At 49.1% G+C, this 26,125-nt stretch overlaps 1 protein-coding gene across 3 annotated transcripts in view; it reads right to left on the reverse strand.

The window, feature by feature from the left end:
* Positions 1 to 2,443: 2,443 nt before the first annotated feature.
* Positions 2,444 to 26,125, reverse strand: part of LOC118771860 (receptor-type tyrosine-protein phosphatase beta-like) — a 51,144-nt gene continuing 27,462 nt past the window's right edge. For all 3 annotated transcript variants that reach the window (XM_036519985.1, XM_036519984.1, XM_036519986.1), the window contains 18 exons: positions 24,175 to 24,441; positions 23,471 to 23,761; positions 18,846 to 19,124; positions 15,267 to 15,416; positions 14,758 to 15,031; positions 14,564 to 14,670; positions 14,082 to 14,187; positions 13,163 to 13,243; positions 11,953 to 11,970; positions 11,759 to 11,840; positions 11,547 to 11,637; positions 10,759 to 10,835; positions 9,109 to 9,243; positions 8,698 to 8,820; positions 8,221 to 8,384; positions 6,253 to 6,388; positions 5,563 to 5,683; positions 2,444 to 4,958 (listed from right to left, as the gene is read on the reverse strand). In XM_036519985.1, the coding sequence (XP_036375878.1) occupies positions 4,936 to 4,958; positions 5,563 to 5,683; positions 6,253 to 6,388; positions 8,221 to 8,384; positions 8,698 to 8,820; positions 9,109 to 9,243; positions 10,759 to 10,835; positions 11,547 to 11,637; positions 11,759 to 11,840; positions 11,953 to 11,970; positions 13,163 to 13,243; positions 14,082 to 14,187; positions 14,564 to 14,670; positions 14,758 to 15,031; positions 15,267 to 15,416; positions 18,846 to 19,124; positions 23,471 to 23,761; positions 24,175 to 24,441 (2,525 nt within the window). In that variant the 3' untranslated portion in view covers positions 2,444 to 4,935. The remainder of the gene's footprint in view (positions 4,959 to 5,562; positions 5,684 to 6,252; positions 6,389 to 8,220; positions 8,385 to 8,697; positions 8,821 to 9,108; positions 9,244 to 10,758; positions 10,836 to 11,546; positions 11,638 to 11,758; positions 11,841 to 11,952; positions 11,971 to 13,162; positions 13,244 to 14,081; positions 14,188 to 14,563; positions 14,671 to 14,757; positions 15,032 to 15,266; positions 15,417 to 18,845; positions 19,125 to 23,470; positions 23,762 to 24,174; positions 24,442 to 26,125) is intronic.

The raw sequence follows: 26,125 nt of genomic DNA on the forward strand, positions 1-26,125 counted from the left end.
GGGCGGGGGCAGAGATGCTGAAGCTGAAAACGAATCTATTAGCAACAAAATTTAGCACTTCTGAAGTGCTCCAATTTCTCTTGCTCAAACACCACACTCACAACCCACTGCGCAGGTAATGCACGCAGCTGTACCTCAGGTGAATCTAATGAGGAGATCAGTGGAACAGTGGAAACAAGCAGCAGCAGCAAGTCAGAACTCCAGCAGCTGACAGGTGGCGCTGAGGGCTAAGCCGTGTGGGTTCGGCGCGTGTGGTTTGCGGTTCAAGCCCCCGTTGCTCTCTGTTCTTTGCTCTTTGCCGGTCGTCGGTTGTTTTCCAGTTGTTCTTGCCGAGTCGCTTGTCAAGTGCGCAAAAAAAAAAAGGTGAAGTGTGTCCTGGCGGTTGGGGTGGAGGGCTAAGCCGCATGGGTTCGGTGCGTGAGGTTTGCGGTTCAAGCCCCCGTTGCCCTCTCTTTGCCGGTTGTCAGTTGTTTTCCGGTTGTTCTCGCCGAGTCGCATGTCAAGCGCGCAAAAAAAAAGGGGAAGAGCGCCCTTGTGTCGGTGGCGTCGGAGGAAGATCTGCGCCTCACTCCCGTGAGGTTGCGGGTTCAAATCCGGCTGTCGGCGGCACGGGACCTTGGGGGGGACTGCGTCTCCCCCAGAGGTTTCGGAGAGGTGGAAGCAGGGGGTTATGAAGCGGGCCGCGCCGGCCGGCTGGGGTTTTGCTGCAATTTTTTTTTTTTTTTTTTGGGGGGGGGGGGATGGATGGGGGGATGGGGGGGGCGTAGCGAGCCGCACAGCAAAACCCCCCCCAAAAAAAGCGAACGCTACGCATTGCCAAAACGCTACGCATTGCCCCCCCCCCCCCCCCACCCCCCACCCCCCACACCCCACACCCCACACCCCACACCCCACACCCCACACCCCACACCCCACACCCCCCCCATCCTCCCCCCCCCAAAAAAAAAAAAAATTGCAGCAAAACCCCAGCCGGCCGGCGCGGCCCGCTTCATAACCCCCTGCTTCCACCTCTCCGAAACCTCTGGGGGAGACGCAGTCCCCCCCAAGGTCCCGTGCCGCCGACAGCCGGATTTGAACCCGCAACCTCACGGGAGTGAGGCGCAGATCTTCCTCCGACGCCACCGACACAAGGGCGCTCTTCCCCTTTTTTTTTGCGCGCTTGACATGCGAATCGGCGAGAACAACCGGAAAACAACCGACAACCGGCAAAGAGAGGGCAACGGGGGCTTGAACCGCAAACCTCGCGCACCGAACCCATGCGGCTTAGCCCTCCACCCCAACCGCCAGGACACACTTCACCTTTTTTTTTTTGCGCGCTTGACAAGCGACTCGGCGAGAACAACCGGAAAACAACCGACAACCGGCAAAGAGAGGGCAACGGGGGCTTGAACCGCAAACCTCACGCACCAAACCCATGCGGCTTAGCCCTCCACCCCAACCGCCAGGACACACTTCACCTTTTTTTTTTTGCGCACTTGACAAGCGACTCGGCAAGAACAACTGGAAAACAACCGACGACCGGCAAAGAGCAAAGAACAGAGAACAGAGAACAGAGAACAACTGGGGCTTGAACCGCAAACCTTGCGCACCAAACCCACACGGCTTAGCCCTCAGCACCAACCGCCAGGACACACTTCACCTTTTTTTTTTTGCGCGCTTGACAAGCGACTCGGCGAGAACAACCGGAAAACAACCGACAAAGAGCAAAGAACAGAGAACAACGGGGGCTTGAACCGCAAACCTCGCGCGCCAAACCCACGCGGCTTAGCCCTCTGCACCAACTGCCTGGACACACTCACTGCACTTCGTTCATCAAACTTGTGATTGGGTTAGCTCGCTTCCACACCTGGAGGCCACCTTGTTAGATAATTGCTAATTCAATTCACCTGAGCGCATTTAAAGGCTCATTACCTGTTCAGTGGGTTTCCCAGCTTCTCTCAGGTTGTGAGTGTGGTGTTTGAGCAAGAGAAAGTACAAGTGGGACAGAAGTGCTAAATTTTTTTTAGACCTGTTTTATTTCCCAATGGTCACTCCTGAGGGCCCATGAACAGGTGTGGACGTCCACCTCGGTAGTCACAGCCAACCAATGCAACTCCTCTAAAGCAGGGCAGAGGCACACCCACAGCCTTGTAGCATGGCATTTACAGTGAATACACTGAGCTGATTACACATTACTCTAGGGCTTTGCCCTTACAATTCACTTGATATGTAGGCAGCATACATACTTTTAGAGCATAAAATATGATTATGATAGATATCTCTACATATATATATAAATATATACTTCTATGTTCTGAGATTAACTTACATTTCTAAATGCATTTATTAATTTCAAACTGTTCTTTATAATGCTTTAATGAAAAATAACATGTTTTTTAGTTTGTATACAAAGTTTATAAGAACCAATAAACAGAACTACCCATATGGTTACACATTGCATACATCAAAGGTAAAATGGGTTATATTTACAGCATATTTACATCTACATTTCATCATCGGTCCAGTAAGTAAAACAACATACATTAGAGTAGCACAGTATTCTTTTGTGGTTATAATCTAAGTGTGTCTGAGTAGATTTTTTTAAGTTTCTGAAGCACTGACTTTGTGTTGTCCTTTTGGGAAAAGTGCAGTTAAAGTTCATATTGAAACTAATGCTACAGATACCTGACTGATATAGTCAGTCAGACTGCATTATCTTGGCAAAATGAAATTGTTACAGCATGTACGGTTATTGGTCTTTTCAAACTATAACCCCCAATTAATTTCAGATAACATATTTGTCAAATAAGAAATGCTCTCCTCTTAAATATCAACAAAATCCTTAAAAAAATATTTAAAAAGAAAATCAAACACCTTTGTGAAAATCTCCTTTGTCATAAGTTAGCACGATATTAAAGACCCTAGCCTCGGAAATTGCCGTCTTAATGCTGAGGCGGCAGTGGTGAAGATAAGAGAAAAGTCATTCCATTGCTAATAAGCAAAGCGCACGTGATGTCTTTGTTAAGCACTGGAAGCCCAACAGCCAACGTGAGGTCGTGCTTAAGACCTGAATGTATGACACCTTCCATCGGTCCCCCGGCAGTGTGCTTACCTGGGACATACCGGGGGCTTTTAGCACTACTGCCGTAAACTATTGTGATACACTATTGTGATAGGAGACACTTTCTACCCTAATCTTTTTTTAGACCTGTTACATGGATTGTGCATTCAGCTCCTGGGGCTCTGGCAGAACTCTTCTGCAGTATTGCCAGCATGTTGTCACAACGTTACAGAAACGTTGTGTGTGTTACGCATCCTGCTATGTGGGCTGTATGCAGGGGGGATCTGCCCTGTTTAGGCAGCCAGTGAAACAGCCCCAGGACAAACACATTGTTACATGGGACTAGCCAACAAGGGACAAGAGGGAACCGCAATCTAGACTGAGGGGTCGGGGCGGGGGGCGACACAAACATGACCCTTTATGGAAAATGACAACATAAAGACTTTTTTTTTTAGGAATTTACAACACAGCTTAGCACAGCTCCACCTAAATCCTGTCTTTTTGTATTTGGAGTGAGGGACAGTGATTTGCTGTTGGTAAATCTCCCTCAATAATAATCTGCGGGACAGTGACTCTGGTGCCTGTGACAAACATGCACCCTGTGACGTATAAAGGTGGAAGGACTTTCTGGTTTTTCAATGCTCACAGATTCAAAAAGCTGTCACTTTTCAACTAAATGTATTTGTACTAGGCTCATGTACAGTGCTATACTCTGCAAGTGGGAAAGAGATTAGATTGCATTACTTCTTTGCAAATTTGCTGGAAGCTTGGCGGCGTGCATTACACAATGAGGGGAAAACCTGGGGTGAATTTGGGGACCCTGAGGCGAAGAACTTGGGGGAACTGCCCCCAAAGCCTCAGATGGGGCGCCACTCAAAGGTGATTCTCAGGTGATTCTCATTCTCATGCTATCTGTGATTGACACTGGACAAAGCATTTACCGATACCTGCATGCAAAGCTGCTGCTGCTGCTGAGGACTGCAATATGTATATGAGTATTGCTAATGAGAACTATGGCAGAACTCAACCGCTAAAACAGGGTTGCGGGGGACAGGTGCTACCCCCATGAGACCGGCTGTTGGTTGAGTCAGCAGAGAGAACGGAACCTCCACATTCATTTCCGTCCCGTGGAGACAAAGAGGTAGCTGAGCTGGAATTTACATGCGAAAATGCGCGAACATTCCCTTGCATCAGGTTTCTGAGAGAAATCGTCCTTGGAACAGCGGCGCAGAGACTGCTGAACAGGCAGGAAGGTGGCGGAAATATCGCCATTCCCTCGGCAGCCAAACCCACACCCTAATTCTACAGCAGCTATAAAGTCTGCTACACTGAATGACTTCATACAATGCTCCTGGTTACAATGCTATTGCACCCAGGTGACAAAGCTCCGCTAGCTAACACTGTCTCAATGGCTTCTGGATGTACATTTCACACTGAGAGGGAGTACTTCAGATGGTTCTGGGAAGCTCAAATGACTTCTTGTAAATGGCTGTACAAAGCCAAATTTGACTGCGATTAATGGGCTTATTCCCTTAACATACATGCACTTAAACACCCTAGTGTTCCATTAGCCTGCGATTCTCAGAAGCTCCACCAGTGCAAATGATGTAGCTCATCTGCAAAGACCAACAGAACACAAGCCCATTCTGAAAATGCAAAAAAAAATATATATATATATATATATATATTTACATAAATATAATATGCAAGTATATACAATACTCTGTTACAGTTAAATAGCTTTATAATATCTCTTACAGGACAGATGGGAAACAGTCCCCAAACAGTGTACAAAAATAAATTGCCATGTATCCCTGCAGCGCTTCAACATGTGAAATCAGCCATAGAAACAGGTTTGCTTTTCGCAGTCAGTGGAGTGGAGGTCATAGTGAGCTTTAGCGTCGGGTGTACACCATATCTGCAAGAGAAAACACAACACAGTACAAGTTACTGCATCTGAATGTTCTCCCAAAAACTATTGACAGTGAAAGTATGTGTTGACTTCAAGCACAGTACTAAAAACAGTGTAGATTATATTACATTACGTTACATTACTCTCATTTAGCAGATACTCCTATCCAGCAATGGTGGCCTGAAAAGTTGCACAAACAGGACACCACTAACCATACAGTGTCAGCGCCAAACAAGGTGCTGAGATCACAAACGTGTGCTTATATGTCTAATAAATTCTATATAATCGTGATAAGTAACATATTTTGGAATTATGATGGAATGATCATATATCACAAAAGGCGTCTATTCACACTGGAAGGCCTGATCCCTGTGAAACAGTGTAATGTTCATACTGATTTACAGTGTCAATGGCACTTTGGTAATACCCTACGAATGACAACACCCATCATATATACATTCTTAAATACCTGACACTATTAAGTGAAAGGCATTGTGGGGAGTCAACAGGTCTGCTGATTGGCGTGTCGGCACGCCGGGGCGGTTGTATGAGAGAGCGGGAGACCTCGCGCGGCGCGTGACTGGTGCGGTATGGAGCGGGCGGGGCTCACCTCTGTGGTAGTCCGGGTTGACGTTTTCGTAGATGGGATACAGGGGGTTCTCCTGCTCGCTGCGCAGCTTCCTGGCCCTCAGGACGTCCCTCACGCACTGGTGGAGGTAGGCGTACTGGCACTGTGGGGGGACAGGGAGACCTTGTTAAGGGCTGGCATTCCAGTGCAGTGGGGGGCACTCTTCAATTGCTCTTCATCACTTGTTTAATACTTCCCCACCTTTTGTGAGGACTGCTTTGGTGCAGTTTTATATCTAAACAACAGTTTCTACATTTGAAGCATTTGACATTTAACTTCATTTCATTTCATCTCTTTTAAGCGCCTGCCTACCTGGCCAGCCTCCCTCTAGCCCCTCCCTCCTCCTCCCAGCCCATTGGTTAATCCCTCAGCTTCCAGCAGGAGCTGAGCGGCTTGTGCAGCTAATTCTCCTAATTCATAACCCATATCTGAGGATCAGGATCTCTAATGGGACGCAATGCCTCAGCGCACCACGCGTTTTGACGTTAACAGATTATAACAGCAAAGCTCTTATATTGGCTCATAAATAACCCCTCCTCTGTTCACTGGTCCCCCTACAGCATCTCCTGTCTATAGCAACAGTGGTGCCCGCAGCACAGTCAGAGTGCTGCTAGCGCTGCGACTGCAACATTGCGGCAACGTTGCAGAGACACGGCGGGGGCGGCGACCCACCTCGGTCTGCACCATGTGGGAGCGGTGGAGCCGCAGGTCGAAGACGGCGCCGTAGATGTCCACCGTGTCCTTGGTGTCCAGCTGCTGCAGCACCCTGTCCAGGGCGATGAAGGTGCCCGTTCGCCCCACCCCAGCGCTGTCAGAGTGAGAGGGGGACTGATCAATCAGGACATCCCCCATGCTCTCATATAGTTACAAATAAGCCCATCTCTCACATTAAACATACAAGGGCTATGGGTAATCCAATGCTAATGGGTACTGTACATTTGCTGAATAACATTTCATATGTGTGATTAAATGGGCAATTTTATTTAATGATTTAATGATTAAGTGTAACAATCACTGTATGTTAAAAGCTTTTTGATCTCAATGGGACTTCCTGGTAAGATAAAGGTAAAATAAAATAAAAAAAATGGTTAAGCTTGTAACGTTCAGCGTGGCTCAAGGTGCTTTGCGGACCTTTCCGCTGGTTTTGATTTTCAGTTTTTATTTTCGGGTTTGTTTTGTTTTATCACCACTTTCAGGAGATGTTTCAGCGTGACTAAAATGCTGCTGTTACAGCACTGGTCGACACTGTGAGGTCACGGAGTGCGCAACCCCCCTGTCAAGAAACATCACGATCTGCTTTCGGGAAAAAGACGCAAAGGCAGGGGAACAGGCCGCCTTTGAGAGAAGGAATCAGATAGAGGGTGACATTTGTGCTGCTCTCGGCCACCCGCGACTGGGACTCCAGTGCGTGACGGGGAGAGAAAGAAAGAAAGAGAGAGAAAGAGAGAGAGAGAGAGAGAGGGAGAGAGAGAGAGAGAACGAGAGAACGAGAGAGAGAGAGAGAGAGAGAACGAGAGAACGAGAGAACGAGAGAGAGAGAGAGAGAGAGAGAGAGAGAACGAGAGAGAGAGAGAGAGAGAGAGAGAGAACGAAAGAGAACGAGAGAGAGAGAGAGAGAGAGAGAGAACGAAAGAGAACGAGAGAGAGAGAGAGAGAGAGAGAGAGAACGAAAGAGAACGAGAGAGAACTCCCATTCAGAATTGCGCTTCCTCCCACACGTGCTGCACTGAGCGATGAGACGCCTACGCACCGGCCCACAGCTGGGGAAAACCTGACAGCTCTGCTGTAACCGCCCACACCTCGCCACCCCCCCTAAAGAAGTACCCAGGGCAGACAGGTGACAACGATCATCTGAGCTGTCACACCGCAGCTTATGAGTTAGCGGTCACGCCAGGGACGGCACATTGTCCGTGCCGGACAGAAAGATAGACAGAGAGATGAATACATCTTTCTCCAGTCTCACACTGACATCTTCTGTGAATTCTGTTCTCTGACTGGAGGTCTCTGGGGGTGACTGCCATGGCAGAGGTTAAAGGTTAAACCAGCACCGCCCCCCTCCTGCTCAGCCCTGAAGCTGGAACAGGCTCCACCACACTCGCTGGATACTTTAGCAGCAAGAATCAGCGACTGCACACGGAACGAGCCGGACGAGGAGCTCGGCCCAAAAGTAGCCTTGGAGGCTGGATTCACGGGCTGCCAGAGGTGCCCTAGTGCGGCAGTAATAAAGGAGGGAGACGCAATAAAGAGACAGCGGGGCGATGCAAATCCAATAAGCGCGCTGCGGATGAGGGAGACACAGAACTCACTCCGGGGGGTCGCGACCCTCAGATATGAAAGTGTGGAGGTGTTTAAATATTTATCCTCCTCTGCCGAGCTCAGATGATCTCACTCACACACACAGACACACACACACACACACATACACACACATACACACACTCACACACACACACATGCTTCTGCCTGTAGATGTGGCTCCCTGAGAGAAGCCGCTTATCTTTGAGTGTCCATTTACCTGCAATGTGAGAGTGCTTTAACCACTAGTAGGTACTGTGCATATCCCTAGCTCTAGTTTGTGTGTGTGTGTGTGTGTGTGTGTGTGTGTGAGAGTGGAAAGCTGTGGGAGCATTAAGCGCGTACCTGCAGTGCACCACAGTGGGTCCGGACCCCGGGGTTCTGTTGATGTAGTCCCGAACCGTCCTCACAAACTGGATGAGCGACTGCGTGGTCTCCGGCACGCCGTGGTCCGGCCACACCGTGTAGTGGAACTGCCGCACCACTTTGGAGTAATTCAGCTGGTACTCCTACAGAGGGGGGCGCAGACACCATCTTCATGACCCCATTACTCAACACAGAGTTTGGCTCTCTTGTTCACTACAGCTATTGCATGGTTTGTTTCACACAGTCTGTGCTCTAGTTGCTCAGTTTTTAGGTCCACATCAAGGGATCAAGTTATGCGTTTGAAAGGTCACCAACAAATCAGAAGAGGGTAAGACACAGAATTACTGTTGAATTGGTGCAATTTTGGCCATGAAAAATATCCTTTTCTCAGGAGAGAAGCCCTTCAGTTTCATAGCTCATAGTCAATGCAGGGAGGAATTAACAGTCCACACTCACACTGAAGATCTTGAACTCCCGTATAGTCCACTCAGGAAGCTCGGACTCTGACAGCATCTGAACAATGAGATCTCCGTAATACAGGGGATCCTGATCGAAAGGCCAGTAGTGATCACACTTCACCTGAAAGAGAACAAAGAACACCCCCCACCCTCGCTGTCAGGCTGGGACCGGCTCCACACTCTTTCACAGACACAAAGACTCCCTGCCCTTGGAGGGAGAGGGAGAGAGAGGGAGAAATGAAGCTCTTCGCAATATTGTCTGCTGCTTGGATTCTGACAGCTGACCTTTTTCTTATCCAGGAGCATTCGGGCCCGAGAGCGGCAGCCCGAGACAAAGCGCAGAGAGAGAGATAGAGAGAGACGGAGAGAGAGAGAGAGAGAGAGAGAGAAAGAGACGAGTACCACTCACCCGCCCCTTTTCCAGGCACTGTGTCACCATGACGATGTTGTGCACGTTCTGCTCCCACACCATCTTCCAGAAGTCGTCCTTGGTCCCGGGGAGGGGGCCCTGGGTGGCGACGTATTCCCGCCGGAAGTTGTTGCCCTGACACAGTTAAGAGAGGGACACCTTTCACTCCTGTGGTCTCCAAGTAACAGCTGATAACAGTACGGATGCGAGAACGGGAACGGAGCAACAGGTTTCTGATGTTTTCGCAACTGTGAACTGTTTTGCTGTGAACGCTCTTGCTGCACCATAACGCCGCAGAAGGAGAACAAAACGTGAGAGGCCTTTGTCCACGCCAGGCTGTAACCGCAGTGCTCTGACAAACCTGTTCCCAGGATTTTGCAGACTTTATTGGTAAATGTGCTCTCTTTAAGACAAAAAAAAAAGCCCAGCTCCTCTTCATCAATTAACCTTGAGATCTGCTGAAGGCACTTAATTATCACTTTGATTACAGCCTGCGAAGACCAGCGTCACTGCTGTTTGTAAATAACTATGCCTAACTGATATTTAATGATCCAGACGGATGCTGCTGGTAAGACTACAGCTGATCCCAAGCTGGAATGTTCAAGGGTGAAATTGCTTAACTGCCTCCCGTCTTAAAGTGACGGTCCTAATTTAACCACTCGCAATGGTGTTCTTCAGGACCAAGGCTAGGAAGGCCTGTGTCTTTCTGCTCATGCCTCCCTTGCAGGCCAGAAAGCAGTCAATAGAGCAGCCTGGAGGGGGTATCAGAACGGCAGTGGAGACGGAAGGGGAGATTATGCTCTGAGGCGCAGTGGACCCTCTCAAACAGGTGTTCAGAACTCCCAAGCCCTACCAGTCACACGCTGTCCAATTACTCGGTGAAAGGCTCGCGCAGGGCTTGCTATATCTGGCCAGACATGACAGGCCGTTTGCAGCTGTCTGAAGACTGAGGAGCGCGCTCGAGTTTTAACGTCCACACCTGTCTTTGTACTCTGAGGTCTGGGGCTAGGTGCGAGCTCTCGCCTCTCGCTGTCACGGGGTGAAAAGCAGAGACCGCTTTCGACTCTGACACGGTCAGTGTGACCGTGCAGTTTCGCTACACGCCTCCGTCACGTGACTGCTCACCAAGCCTGGCGAGCGTACCTGCTTCTGTGTGGTGAAGGAAATCCTTCACTTCTGTTCTATGGTAATTACCAAAGATTATCAGATGCTGTAGAAATGAACTGTTCCACCACTGTGGCACACAAAATTCTCAATATGATAAGCTTTTGTGTCTTTATCAAGGTCTTTATTAAATGTCCAACAGAAACTATTCTTCGTCTGACAATGATTTTCATTTTCTTTCTGCTACTCCCTTCATTTGTCATCATTCTATTTTCATGATTCGAGGATTTTATTTCCTCTTCTGTGTTTTCGCAGACCCTCTTCTATTGTGCTGTAAACAATGCTTTTCAGCCTCTGAGTTACCGGCTCGTGAGTTGCCTGTGAGTTGTGCGCATGATGTCAGCAGAGTAGCACCTATTGTCCAATGAGCTCCCAGTCTGCTGTATTTCACCATGTGACTTGTCACTGATGTAAAATCTGCCATTGGCTGTATACCAGTGTACTGGACTATTGCATTGAAGGAATAAGAGAACATTGTCCACTTACTGGGATGTAGCTGGCATTGATGTAGTCAGCACATGGGTCATCGTCCACGTGCGAGAGCTTCACTCTGGTTGAGTCGTCTAGACAGGGTGAAAGACAAGGGTTAACAGGCATGTCCGGTGCTGCTGGTGGGCTGGATTTCGGACGTATGACCTTCTTGACAAGTAGGCATGATACAGCGTGCCTGTGTGGACTTATGCGGACATTTTTCACTGTGCCTCTTAGATGACTTCAGAGACGACTAAGGGGGGAAACATTGGGAATTTAAAAATAGCATCAAGCGCCTAAAGGAATACAAAGTAGTTTGGGGAGAAATGATTGGCATGGAAATTCAGGTTGATAATTAAAGATGACAGGAGCTGATAGTATTACAATTTGCTGGCCTGCCTCATAAAAAGGACAGGGCTTGAATAATTCACAAACTTCCATCAAACACTTGCTGTGAGCTGTGCTGGCTCTTGCCACATTATTATAGAGCCACGGACTTTTGATGCTGTTAAGCTGTTCAAACAAATAATAATTCTCTCAACAAAACACACCGAGATGCATAATTGATTATAAAAATACTGATGTCATAAAGCAGACTTGCAAACATTGCAGCGTGCAAACATTCTCACAAGAAGTTCGCCCACCTCCTCAGCAGTAATTACTGGCCCAGCCAGACTGGGCTGGCTGATATGACTACCCTAACGCTCACACACTTTATTCCCAAACCCCGACCGCTCTGTCCTGGGGATTGGAGATAGTCGCCATGGCAGCAGATAATTGGCAGCGTGAGCGGGCACACTTACAGGGCAGTATGTTGTTGTATCGGTTCTTTCCTCTGTTCTCGGGCAGGAGGGCGCAGTCCAGGGGCTGGTTTCGGCCCACGTCTTTCAGGTCCTGGTGCGGGGGTGGGTAGGTGGGGGGGAGCCACACATTCGGTTACAGTAACATCGGGATGCCCTGACCAGGGGTGCATGGAGAATTCGGGGGGGGGGGGGGGTTGGTGACGTGCTCTTACCTCATACTCCTCCGAGAGGAGATAGTTTGAGTCGGCCTGGAGTTTGGCCAGGTGGTTCTCGAAGTTGGCAACCTTGATGGGGCTGGAATTAAGACGAGAGGCAGTTTTGTTAAAAGCCGGGGCAGAGCAGACAGCAGCCACAAGATTCGATTAAAATTCACCCGCTGAAGCTGCCGAAGGCAGTGAGAGCGTACCTTGAAATGCGCCGATTGCTGGAAGAGAAAGGACATTGTGATTAGGAGACGTTTTTCCATTAAAAGGAATTAGCTAATCTTGTACACGTCTGCGTCCTCATTCATTCCAACCCTATGCACACTGCTTGCTGTAAACTACTTCTCTCTGCTCAAATCCAAAATGAATTAATAATCATAATAGACTACATAAATTTAACTGACTGTATGGGAAAAAAAACATTTATGAATTACAAGCTGAAAATGAATTGGCCAAAAGCAATTCGACATTGTTTAATTAAATACAAAGGCCAGCATAACTCATTTAGGCAGGGTAACAGAGCCGCGTTGGATTGGTTTACAGAACCCTGGTGCACGAAGCTTTGTGCACACCTGGTCCCACCCATACATCACCCCGATGGCGGCTTGTAAACACACGGGAGAGAGAGCCGATGCGGCTTTCAAACACACGCTTCTCTCAGCGCCATCGATCCTCCCCGAGTCGCGGATAATTGCCGCTATTAAAATCCCTGCACCGGCGGGGTTATTTTTAGAGGCGAGGAGGCATGACGCTCCTCCGGGGCTTCTGTCGTCACGGCGATTAACGTTCCCCGTTAACGTCCCCGGCGACAGAGCTCCTTCCGAGCCCGGGCGAGAAGCGGTTACCTCGGCGGTGGGGCTGTCAGACTTCTTGCGCATGGACAGGGCTTAGACCCACAATCCCCTGCATTAGCGAATCCCTCAGGCCCGCTCATTAGGTAATGTGATATAATGACCAGGGCAGAGGCTGCACTTCGCTAATGCCAGGACAGCTCTCCTACTTGCCAGTCCACCTCCTGCCTCTTTTCACGTGAATGTAAATGAATGGTAACAAAACACAGAGCGCTAATGCGCTAAAATCACATTTAGAGCTACATACCTTTGAATGAAAGGGCTGTGCAGCAGGTTGTCACTATTATCTGATACCACAGTGTGAATAATTCTAGGATGAGTCTATACCTCGAATTCCACTAGTGGCTCATATACTTCTAACTGTTTTAGCTCAGAAGAAAGGCTGTGATACCATCTGAAGAGGAGTCAGTATCTATGCTGGCTATGCTACGGTAAATTTAATGAGGAGTGAATATAGTGAGTCGGCTTCATGTGCTGCCATGACTTTTCAGTTTCAAAAGCTTAGCAGTCCTCACAGAGTGTAAAGTACCGTAGCGAAACTGGATTGCATCCAGACTCTTACCTCCTGACGCCCATGTGCATCCCCGACGTGGGCCTCTCCCTCCTCATGCTCATTCTGACCACCGGCCGCTCCTGAACGCTCCTGCAACGACAGCCAATCAACACCTCCATCAACACCTCGGCGCCGAGCCTCGCCGAACCCCGCCGCGCCCGCAGAGGGGTGAGAGACGCGCCGCCTTTCCTCGCTCTCCTCTGAAATTAGCTGCCTATCTTTTCCGCTCGTTTCCCCGGCCCACGCACACCCTGGCTTCCACCGCCCTGTGTCCTGAGCAGAAACGCGTGGCGGGGGGGCAGACACCCTCCGATGAGGGGCTGGGCTCCTACGGCACCTTGCGTGCATGTGCGTGTGTGTGTGTGTGTGTGTGTGTGTGTGTCTGCAGCGATGGAGAGCTGTGCCCATGCAGGGCCAAGGCCTCCAGAAAGGCCACTGGGAGCCCTCGCTCTCATACCCAATTCACACCATCTGACGCCCGCTGGGCTGCAGCCCTGAGGAGTGTGGGAAGGCATGGGGGCTGATGGGAGGTCTGTTTTAGCCCATCCCTGGAGGCTGCTTTGAGCCTGCTTCCACAGGCAGTGGCCCACACGATGACGCTGTGTTTTTTCCAGAGCCGTGGGTATAGTGGGCTTTTCAGTGCAGAGGGCCAAAACTGAGACAATACAGAGTTGCTACTTTTAAGAGACTTGCTGTTCTTGCATGATAGGTGAAATGGTTGATCTCATTGTCTTGGCTCTAAGATAAGCCAGGACTCTAATCAGGGGGCTTTGGTATTGTAATGTAGGACTTCTGTTCTTTAAACTGGTGATTCGCGAAGTCAGAGGTCAGTGTGCAAAAATGGCAGTGTACGGTAATCGATGGAGGGGGTGGTGGGCGCAGCGGCCGACTGGACTCCGCAGAGCGCTCGGCATAGACGGACACTCACACTTTGCGGACCTTCTGCCTGCAGATGAGCAGCGCGGTGACCCCTATCATCACGGCGACGAGGAACATGCCAGCGCTGATGCCCTCGATGACTCCGCTGAGGGGTTCTGTGGAGCAGAGGGGACAGGCACCGGTGAGCGATGACCCCCTTTCACCAGCTGTATCACACCAGCCTCAAAACATCAGAGCAAAAGGCTTGAGGAAGGGTGGGGGCCTGACTGAATTTCCCCTCGCTGCATTATGTGGCTAATGAAAAACTGTCGGTGCGTTAGAGTGCATCTGCACACATTTCACAGTGGATAGAGTGAGAGCCTCAGTCTCTGGCAGATGAAAAGGCTAGCTTCACACAGCTGAAAATGGCCTGTCTCGCTGTGAGGGAGTGCATACTCGGATAAGTCACACTGCATGGCTGTGAAGGATGATGACAGGCAGAGAGGTGTGTGTGTGGGGGGGGGGGGCCAGACAGCACAGCCATTGGCCCACCTGCTTCCGTCACCAGGGGGAGGGACAGGTAGGTGTCGGTGTAGAGGGGCTGGGTGAACTCCCTCTGCTCGTCGTCAAAGAGCTGGGTGAAGGCCCGCACGCTGAGCCTAAGAGCGGAGAGAGTCAGCGCGGTCAGAAATCCTCACACAGAAAGGCGAGAGGCGAGGGGGGTAAACAATGGAGTCTCCCGTCACCTGTATGCAGTCTTGGGTTTTAGTGGCCCATCACAAAATGGGCCCTGGTTGTGGTTCTGGTCCTGATCCTGGCTCTGGTCCGGGTCGCACCGCCCCCCCAGGGTGTCCATGCCGGTGCCCAGGTTGATCTTGAAGCCCTGGCCGCTGCTGTCGGGGTTCTCGGCGCAGCGGCTGGGGAAGTAGGCAGTCTGGTAGGCCTTGATGGAGCTGTTGAGCTTGTACTCCAGGTAGGAGGGCAGGGGGTGCTGCTGATCAGGCTGCTGGTTTTCACTGTCTGCGGGTGCAGAATGAATAAAGTTAGGCTTGTTCAAAAGCACACAGCACTGACTGCTGTAGACAAATTGGACCAGGGGAACTGAGGAAAAAAGGCTTGTCAAGGCTTCACCATAGACATAAATCACTCTGCTGTTTCACTAGCTTAAAGTTTGAGGGGGTGTTATGGGGGGGGGGGGGGTGACTGGTGGTGACAGAAGGGGTTGGCGGATGGAGGAATGCATGGTGGGGCGTACCATCAGATTCAGCAACAATGACGGTGAAGAACTTGATGGCCCCGTTGACATCGCTGAACCAGCTGCAGTTGAACTTGAAGGAGACGGAGGACTTGGTGATGTGGACGGCCTTCTCGCTGACCCGGGTGGTGAGGGGCGGGAGGGGAGGGCCTGAGGGAGGAAAGAGGCAGGACAGACACTGCGTCAATCAAAACTGAACCACCAATCCGGACCGTTTTGTTTATTTTTGGCGATGTCACAACAGCAACAGAAACACAAGCGTAAGTTCATTTACTTCCAACACTGGAGCTCACTTCATCCTGTTGGCCATCAGTCTCAAAAAATACAAATACGTTATCTAACACCTGGCATGTTGATGTACAGTCCTGCCATATGGTAATGAGATGTTATTACAGTGCTCAGGGTTGTGATACATGTGGTTTATAGGCCTCTCGGATGGCACAGGGTTGAGTTACTGATGTGTAGCTGGGTTCTGCATCGATCTGTTCCTCGGTGCCCCGGTTTGTCAGCACATATGCAGCCCTGCTGACACATGTATGAAGGCAGTATAAATCACTGACTGGAAACTAATGGCATCTGGCCTCAACTTGTGAGCACCCGACACGTACTCGATGAAAGCTGCAAGGCTCTAACATCTGGGAAAATTAGTTCTGCAGACAGCTGATGGAACTTTTTAAATATATTTTATGAAATCAGAAGTGAATTCCTCCTGCACAACATCACCAGCCGCCCGCCACAGGAAAGCCTCCCTGGCTTAGTTTATAGAGTCACCTGCTGCTCTAATTCCAATAATCTCCTTTTATTTGGTGTGGGAGAGCGGGGGACTGGATTCATGCGAATTAAAAACCGTAACTGACTCTTATTGAACGAGGCCTGGCTGCGCTGAATCTGGCTTCCTGCAGACGTGCGCAGACTGATGAGGTCACGCGGCGCCGTCGGCCGCGGGTCGGCCCAGGCAGAATTGGGGTCGGCGGGGCGGGCTGCAGCTGACGGCTGGGGGGGGGGGTCGGGGCGCAGTTGAACTGCAGCTCCGCATGGCCGCGCGTGGAGCTGGGTCGCTGGCCGCGCTCCCAAATCTGCACTCGGTCTGCCCTGCCAAAGCAAACGCGCGCCTGGCCAGGCTTGGCATTTTTCTAGTTCAGCAACTCTGCGGCGGCTCAAGCTGATTATCCACATGGCAGCATCTTCGGGGAAGACTTTGGACTGAGACTTCGGGAAGAGTTCTTCCCTCGGCCTGGACAGGTCTCTGCGTAGCCTTAGCCCTGTTTCTGTGTAGCCTTAGCCCCAGCAATACTTCTCCATAGCTACAGTTACTGACCTGAAGATAAACACTCACCAGGACAAACAGCACTTTAGGGACCTATTTACTCTTTAGTCTATAAAACAACACGACCCCTGATGGAATTATGATATAACGCCTCTTTATATTCATAAAGGGTCAAATAAAAAAGCACTTTACCGTAAATCTGTCTGCTTACAGAGAAGGCAGAAGCAGATCCAGTTCCTACTGGGTGAAGCCATCTGGAAGATTTATTGCTGAATATGGCACTGTCTTCACTGATCTAATTATATTTGTTCTAACTACTTTCTCTGCCTCTGTGCCAAAAGAGTGGCATTTCCATCGAAAGGGGAGGATTTGAGGACCTGGCTGCGGTCCTACTCAGCTAAATCTCCCTCCTGTCTCTGTGATTCTGAGCACCCCCACCTTTCCTATCTCTCCCTCCCTGCCTTCTGCAGGAGCTATTCAGAGGAATCTTTATTTAAAGGTGTTTGTGCAGCGGCCATCCGCGGGGAACACGGGGAGAGCTCCTTAGCAGGGACGTCCCGTTTACCCATCCGACCCGGCTCCCCTCCTTCCCCCCGGGGGGGGCCAAACCGTGCCCTGGCCCTTCCAGCTGACATCACTGCACCGCCCGGACCGGGGGAGGGGAGTGACCTTCCTACCTGAGCAACGCCGTTCTAAAAAAAGCGGAGGAGAGGGGGGCCTCTCCCGAGTGGCCAAGCTCAGGTCCCACTCGCACGGCACTCCGAGTTACTTTCCCCTGAATTAATGCGGCACATTCGTTATGACTGACGCCGGATTTGCCTCGTCCTAAATAAACGAATGCGGGAGGACAAACACACCGAAAAGCTATTTTATTCCAGCTCATCATTTTCTCTCCCTGTTTTCCCCCTCTCTCCCTGTTAATAAATCATGTTGACAGAACTAGAATACAAAACTACAGAAAAAATACGCTGAAACTTTTCTAAGAAAGGAGAGTGTCTGAGTATCTGGATTCCCACATCAGGAGAGGGATTTTGTCCGGTAGGTGGGATAACACCTCTATTTTCACACCATTTCTGTGATGGCTGAAAATGCCATCTAAATCAACCAGCTCTGGCAGCAGCCTTTCACTCCATCTCCACGGCGCAATCAAGGATTGGTTTCATAACACCTTCAGTCCATCAAAGCAAAATAGCACTATCTATTTTTACACTTGTTACCTGTTCTTTTTTTCTGGGTACAACAGATGAAAATGGCAGATGAAACGACACTCTCATACGCTGATTTTCACCTCCGTTTCTGCAGTTCAGTCAGAAACCGTTTCTTGCAGGTGAGAGACACAGGAGGCCCCTTCCGAATAGACAGCTTTCAGATCGTATGAAGCTTTGTTATTTATCAGTATGAGCAAAATCGATAATAAGCTGAATAAAGCCCTTGACTACACACTTTTAATGAAAGCGGAGAGCCGTAATTGTCCATGCGTCTGCCACCCCATTGATTCTGAGTCTGGATTAATAAAACAAGGCCGTCCGTAGATTAAGTGACTATTAACATCAGGGGTAGGAGGATCAATCAAGGTTGGGACAGAGACGGATGGGGGGGGGGTAAGGGCGACTCAGCAACTTGTGGAGAAGAGACAAATGGCGAGGCGATACTGCAGCAGTGAGGAAATGCGGTTTGTCACACGCCTCGTTCATCAAGAGTTTCCCGGTTTTTACCTGCTTCACAGGCAGGCTACCCCAAAACCTGCTTTCTGTTATGGTCCGCGGCGCTGTACTACAACCCCCACCAACACATAATCACCTGGCTGGTTTTGATTCCAATGGGGGAGCCTAATCTGGGGTGAGAATCTATTCGGTAATCCTGGACCAACCTGTGGACTTAACCATGGAATTTTATCACACCACCAACGGTGGAGTCATTGACTTGTTGCTTTGGTTTGGGAGCTGTGTTGTACACCTGCAAGTGGCTGCAGTAATTTAACAGGAAGGATCTGAAGCACAGCACATATCTAATGGAGCCGAGTGAAATCTTTTAAGCTTAGCGTCCTCAGTCCTCCGGTAAAGCTGATCATAAACATGCTGTCTGGAGTAGAGATGGGTAACGTCATCATAGTGGCCAACGGTCCACTGTGCTGAACACAAGCTGAACAAGATGTGGGAGTGTAAGCACCTTTGATATGCTGGTGTGGAGCTGGGTGTAGCATGCAGCATGACACAGGCGCTGTCATCGTGTTCAGTGACCCTGAACACCAGGGAACTGACAGAGCTAGCGCTACTGTACGGTCGCGCGGGGGGCGCGCGGTCGGTACTCACGGTCGATCATGGTCACCACGCTGTCCTCGGCTGCCTCGCTGGTCATGCTGTCGGAGATGACCTTGATGGAGATGGTGTAGCGCTTGTGGGGCTCCAGCTGGGCGATGTTGTAGAGGGTGCTGTCGCGGCCGGTGCGGCGCGAGTACACCAGCGTGCGCGAGTCCTGATGCAGGCACTCGATGGTGTAGGAGTCGTAGTCCGACTCCGGCGGGCTCCAGGAGCAGGAGATGGCCATGGAGCTCTGAGGCCGGCAGTGGATGTGCTGGATACGCTCCGGCCCTGGGAGGGGAGAGTCGCGGCTGTCAATCAGGGCCAGGAGGCGGAGCCAAGCGCACAGTGGAGCATTGTCACAGATAAAGTAGGGCCACATGGGACTTTGTATTGGGGGTAATGTTTTTCAATGAGAACATTTGCTGCTTTGCTTTGTGTTGACAACAGTTCTATTCAGAGCCCTCCTACCCTGATACACACACCTGCCAATGAAATCTCTTGAAAAGCTGGCGATATCAACGATATTCTGTTTTCACCCGATATTCAGCTCCAGCTCTCCTTCCATCCTCCACCAAAGAGGTTCTAATTTGTTGAAGGAGGTTTTGGTGCTGGCTGTACTCTTGTGCTCACTACGGACGTCCTTTTTTAAGCCACATCAACCTCAAGCATGTTAATAATGCGCCAGCTTCTAAATTCAACAATAGCAAGGGCAGAATTTTCAATGAGATGGGCACCAAACTGACTATCTGGTCCATATACAGCATATTAAAAATGTGGTGGTATGGTGCCCTACTAGTGTGTCTTATTAAGGGTTACGCATCTTCCAAACCTTTTCTATTGATTGCGCTGCATATTTACTACTTCACCTGAGATTCGAGCCGGTGACACGTCAAGCCCCTTAACCACACCACTGCCTACGTTAGGTATTTATGAAATGGACACTCACACTCACAACCTTTTCAATGCAATTTATACAGCTGACCTATTCTTGAGGCATTCTGGGTAATGTAGTGGGAATGCCAGTGATCTCCCCTTAGCAGCCCAAGGTACCACATCAATCAAACAACCACACGGAGGCCCACACGACGGTCACCTGGCTCTCCATCCAATGGGCTAGAATTCCCTGAACACTTGAGAATTAAACATGCTGTTAAACTGATATTGCAGGTGCCTGAGAATCGATTTCGGCGCAGAATGTTTGGAGAGCTCCGTTTTCAATCAGTGCGGGGTTAAATGTTTCAAACCCGAGAGAGCCACCTGGCTGCGAGCGCCTTGATGGACTGGAGTCGGTGCCGGTCCAACCACAGCGCCACGTGCTTGGCTGCACATGGTGAGCCACCGTTGGCCACGGCCCGATCGCGGAGCGTAACAAAAGACACACCAAGGACAAGAACACAATGGCGGGCCTCCCAAGAGGCCTGCTTGGCTGGATGGCATCCATGCCTTTATGAGTGAAGCCCTTCAGCTCCATTGTCTGCTGTTCACCGTGCCTGTACTCAGGCATGATGGACGGCCTTCATAACGCACTGATGAGTCAGCAGTTACGTTATGTCAATAAACATAAAATGCGCAGCATCCATTAGAAGTGTGTCTCCACCGTTTCGGCCAGTAACTGAATTAAGGCATTCAGCAGGATGACTCAGACATGCATCTCATTTGACGGCTCTTTCAGCTGCTGGATGAAAGGGAGGACCTTCATGTGAGAGGCTGAGGGCACATCCCTTTGGGTTCCGGAACTTTCTCAATGACCAACCCGTGACTCGGAACAATGACAGAGGCCACAGCAGCTGGGCTCCTGGACAGGGGACAAATGTGACGCGGCTACAGCCGGGTACACAAAAAATCTTTCTGCCCCTAAAAGTGTTCCCAAGACAAAATGTGGCAGGTTTCATACTTTTGTACGTGTTTTTCTTCCCTCAGACAAAGCAGAAGTGCGGTTATAGAGCAGACAGCCAGGACATTGATCTGAAAAGTGCCACACATCTTTTAAAGGTGTCTTTCCGCGTTTATTGAGTGAGCTCCTCCGGCCACTCGCCTCACAAAAAAACGGATAAGAAATGATGCAGAGACTAATCATCGGCGGTCCATGACGATCCTTATCAGTTCTAATGGAATACGGAGCGAAGATAAAGGGGCCGACGCCGGTGGAAATCTTCATTACGGGCCTCCGAAGGAGCCAATTTACAACCCCCAGATAAAGTTCTCACAGCGCTCGCCGAGGGGCTCCGAAAAACCCTCGATCAATACAGCCTCGTGGGAATGGAGATGCATTAAAGGGAAGGGGGGGGCGGAGGAGAGGGGCGCAGACCGGCAGGATGTACGCATACGCGCCAGAGTCATTACCGCTGCCCAAATAATGGCCTATTATCATCAAACGGGCAACAAACATTAACAAGATGTTCTGTGGCAAAAGAGTGCTGAAGCAGGCTGTCTCTGTGAAAGTGGGACGCGGCTAAGTGGAAGACTAATTAGTGCTTCCGCTCCTTTCTGCTGGGGAGGGCGGGACGCGCTCGGTCTGAGAGCTTCGCATGCGGAATGATGAATAAGACATGAGCCCACTGTGTACTTCTTTCTTTACTTATACAAACAGTTAACAACTTAATGCTGGCCTTTATTTGCATAGATCACCCAGCAAGTTAAATCTGGCTTTTATTTGCATGGAGCACCTATCACGGGTCTCCTTTATTTGAACAGATCACCACACATGTTAAGGTTGATCCCCTTTATGTGACTAAATCACCTAACACATTAATGCTGGGTTTCCTGCAGCAGTGTTTCGCATTATTTCGGTGACCCTGCATGTGGAATTCATGTCTGGTTGAAGAAATGCGATTGTTCCATCTGCTCTGTCTGTTGTGTTCTAGTGGACAGGGCTGGAAAGGCAAAGGAATATGACAAAGCCACCAGCCACAAAACTGCTCCTCTTGTGAATTTGTCAGAGATACTGCAGCAGTATCAACAAGCCTGGACTGGATGTCGATGGCTCCGGTGAGAGTAGCCAGCCACGTGTTTGCCTGCCCTTTCCGCCAAGCGAGGCGTTTAGCTCGGCCCAAGATTTTCAAATATTTACCGAACCGTCTATAACCGCACACGCTGGCACCCACACGGACGCCGTCCAGAGCAAACGGCAGGCCGCTCAAATCAAAATGAGATGTGCCATAGCGGAGGACTGCAATTTCCATTTCTTGTCTTCTTAATGCGCACTCCATCATTCTAACGTCTTCCCACGAATCTCTGTGTTGAATAAACCATGAGAGTTTTTTTTTTACCATTCTGTTCTTTCAGCCTTGTGATGTTTATATTTCTGCTAAACATTTCACTGGGTCTACGCCCGCATCACTGCCACGCAAGTACCAACAGCACGTAAGGAATATCGGTAACTGTACACAATTCAAAGAGCCAAGCAACATTTTAACAGCATGACAAAAGCCGTTGGACACAATGTCCAGATTTTTTGTGCACGCTCTAATAAAACCTGCCAAAGCTCCGCTTGGATTTTTATTGAGACCTCAGAGAGGGCACGGCTGGACGTGCCACCTCCACATGAATGTATCTCCTTTCCCAGCTGCGATCCCTCACTTCAAAACAATTTGATTAGGGGATGAGTCAACCACCGTGGCCGTTATGAGGGTTTATTTCGGAGCGCTGGTGGTCCTCTCGCTCACAGCTTTCATTAGATTACTCTGCCCAGGGCAGATTTATTCCGCACAGTGCGACACTGGAATGCTTGGTGTCAATCACCCCTCTTCTTCTTGCGCTGTGTTATTCCCCATCTGGTCTGCTGACCTGCCCATGCCAGGCACATGCTGCCACCTGCTGGTCGTTTTGAGGAAAGCAACGAGTGCGTAACGGTTGGAGACCCATCACATAAAACAATGAAAAAGAGATCGTGTTCAGCATTTCCTCAGATATTTTGTGACAAAGCCACCCTCTTGGAATATGACACTGAGCTACATAATTCCTTGCTAGTAAAATGTTCATACACTCATCTGCCATTAGCTTTTTTTAACTGGGAATGAATTAGCATATGAAAAATTCTGCACTTCTGTCTGCTGTGCCAGTTTACTACAAAATGAAACATGCTCATTTGGATTCCAAACGTGAAGTAAACTCAGTGTTTTTTTAGACCAGCTTAGCCAGCAAGACTACTTTCATTTCTGTCCTGATGTGCTGCACTCCACATCGGAGTAGAACCTCACCTGCTAAGGGTACTTGAACATACTGCATAGGCTGCCGCACTGGAAACATCCTCATAGTGTGAAATTTCTTAAACCCAAAACCTTGGAACACAAAAGCCTGCAATGAAAGCACAAGCCTCTCTGCTGTGGTGCTGTCTGCTTGTGTTATGGCACTTCAGATCTCCATCCAGCAGCTTGCCGCAGTGGCCCTCCCAGCACTCCAGAAGCTTGGACGGCACTTGCACTCAAACTGCACACTTGAAATGAATGCAATGGATTCAGGCTTACTTCAGCGTGTCTCTCAATATATATCCTATATCCACAATTCATATCTCATTTGTAATTGAGCTCTGTGTGGGGTATGAGGGTATGAGGGTTGGCGTGTCACGCATGGTAAATCAGAGCTTTGGGTGAACTGCAGCTCGGGGCAGTAGGCCTGCCTTGAGCTCCACCTACTTGTCCTGATGCTCTTGTAGATTGGCAGGCTGTAGGCGGGCGCACCGCCCTTGGCCCCGCCCCCGCTGACGGTGCGGACGCTGAAGTTGTAGAGGCGTCCCGGGTACAGGCCCCTCAGGATGCGGGAGCCGGAGCTGCGGGTATGGTAGGGGTTGAACACGGACAGGTGGTCCTGCGGCGCCCACTGCAAGTCGAAGTCGTCATAGTCGGTCCCCGCCGGGGCGCTCCAGGTGATCTCCAGGGAGGTGTTGGTCACCCCGGCGAAGGACACCGAAGTTGGGGGCTTGGGAGCTGTCACACACAAAGAGAAGCTCAATGTTAAACCAAGGCCTTGTTTTTATCCCGAGTGCGGTGTGCGCTTGCAAGTGTTATTAATTAGCATTTAGTACAAGCAGTAGAAATTACATTTACATGTAATTTGTACTGCTTTATCCAAGCTTGTCTCCTTGACAATACTGTGCTCAAGGAGAAACTGCGCCAGACCTTTCACTAAGTCTTGTGGTCTGAAAACTAAGATGGGGTGGTTTCAATGAAATAATCATATAGTTCTGGTGGGATGACTACGTATGAATGGATGTTTTAATTAGATGTGTCCATGTGTTCTAGGTGAAATTACTATGTAGTTTAAATGGGATGATCCTATAGTTTAAACGGGATGACCGTGTGGTTTAATGACCAGGTAGACCTGGTAGAAGGAGACTGACCGGTCCTCCCCACGGCGGTGGCAGTGTTGACCAGCTCCCCACTGCGGGTGAGGACGACCGCGCTGTACAGCCGTCCCGGGACCAGGCCCTGGAACACGTGCTCCTTCAGCTCTGCCTGCAGCTGCTGCTCGGCCTGCTGGGAACCGTCTGGGTTGTAGAGCGACACCAGGTACCCGCTGAGCTCCCCCGTCGGCCGCTCCCAGCTCACCCAGAGGCTGTCTGTGCGGTTCCTGTTCTGGGTCTGAAGGGCAGTCACTGGGGCCGGCACTGGCAGAGAATCATGGGAGAGTTGTTAACCATCTCCACTGATACCTTTGTGACTATCAGATGGGGGCCATCGGTTTAGACATTTTTCAGCTTTAAAAGACATTGGGGTTGACAGGTTTTATACACAAGGACAAGTAATATTCTATGATACAGTATATATACATAAGAAGTTGGGTAGCAACAGAGAACAATTCTACAAAAGATTTTTCATCTGAGGGTCATGAGTTAAACTCTTTAATCAACCACAGCAGAATATTTCAGAAACCAAATCCCTCCTTAAGCAATGCGGTCTGTCCTGGCAAACAAATCAGTTAGTTCTGCGAATAAATACGTGCAGTAACATTACGCAGTATTAGAGCTGATCCAGACAAAGAACTTTGCTCAGCTTTTGTACAGCACTGTCCTACTTACAACCAGACCAGGGCTCTGAATGCTAATGCAAACAGCAGCACACATGCTGTCATTACTCACCAACGTGGCAGAAATATGAGCATCGTCTTCCCTAACACCTTCTGACTCACATTTAGACTGAGACAGACAGTCTGGCGTTAATGACAATCATATACCGAAATATATACATCACCCTCGTTTACCCTCCTTTTGGGAAGAGCTGATATTTGTTGTTGTCGGCTTTGTTAAGACTGGATTTTTACTGTTAAACATCCGCAGATGTCAATTTACTCACAAAGCAGAACTCGGACAGATCAGAATTCCTATCAATAAAAATTTAGATACAGCTGGAGCTTTGAGGAACACAAGGCTTTCCTCGTGTGTGAATCTGAAATCATACCATCATTAGATACTGTTTAAATGCAACATGGATGAAAGGTATCTAATATTACACTAACAAAAAGGATAGCATGCCTCACAGAGCCAAGTAACATGACAGGAACCCTATATGGACAATGGAATTAATCCATGGGGATATATTGTGACTGAAACCTTGGATATCGAAATGGATAGCGACACCTAGCGATTAACAAATGCAGAAACCTAAACATTAATGCCATATCTGTGGTAGTTACAGTGACTCCTGAACAGAAATGACACATACTGTATGAGGGCACTAATGTAATGGGTCACTTACCTTTACGGCCAATCAGAAAGAAACTAGATTTCATTAAAGTTTTTTTTTTAATTAATACATAATACTCAGTTTGGCACTAGGTTATGCTTTCCTTTCTTGTTTGTTTAAGAACAGATATCCCTTTATACATAGTCATGTGACAGCTTCCTGAAGACAGTGCTGATAAACATCGAAAACAGATGCTGGAAATAAATGTTGATTTTTTAAAAAAATCAAGCCCTGGCAAGCCTATTCATAATTAACAAACATCAAGCAAAGCCCATGCAGCATTATAATGTATAAGATGAATCATTCATGAAGCCGAGGACATGGAGACCTCTCCCCCATTATAAAAACACCATAAATAAATAAAATGTAATGATGCATGAGATTTATTTGCATTTAGATTGTACTTACTCAGCTATGAAATTGCACATTGTACATTTTAACTCAATGGCACAGTGGAAAAATATTATCTCTGAACTGATAAGCAAATGTTTGCAATTTATTCACTTACCCGTTTTTCTAATTTCAGTGACTTTGATCAGAAAAACTAACTTAAAAAGTTAACTTAAGAAAAGTCTTACATAACAAAATATAAAACAGGACACCACAAAG

The sequence above is a fragment of the Megalops cyprinoides genome, chromosome 25 (genome assembly GCF_013368585.1).
Source record: "Megalops cyprinoides isolate fMegCyp1 chromosome 25, fMegCyp1.pri, whole genome shotgun sequence".
NCBI lineage: Eukaryota > Metazoa > Chordata > Actinopteri > Elopiformes > Megalopidae > Megalops > Megalops cyprinoides.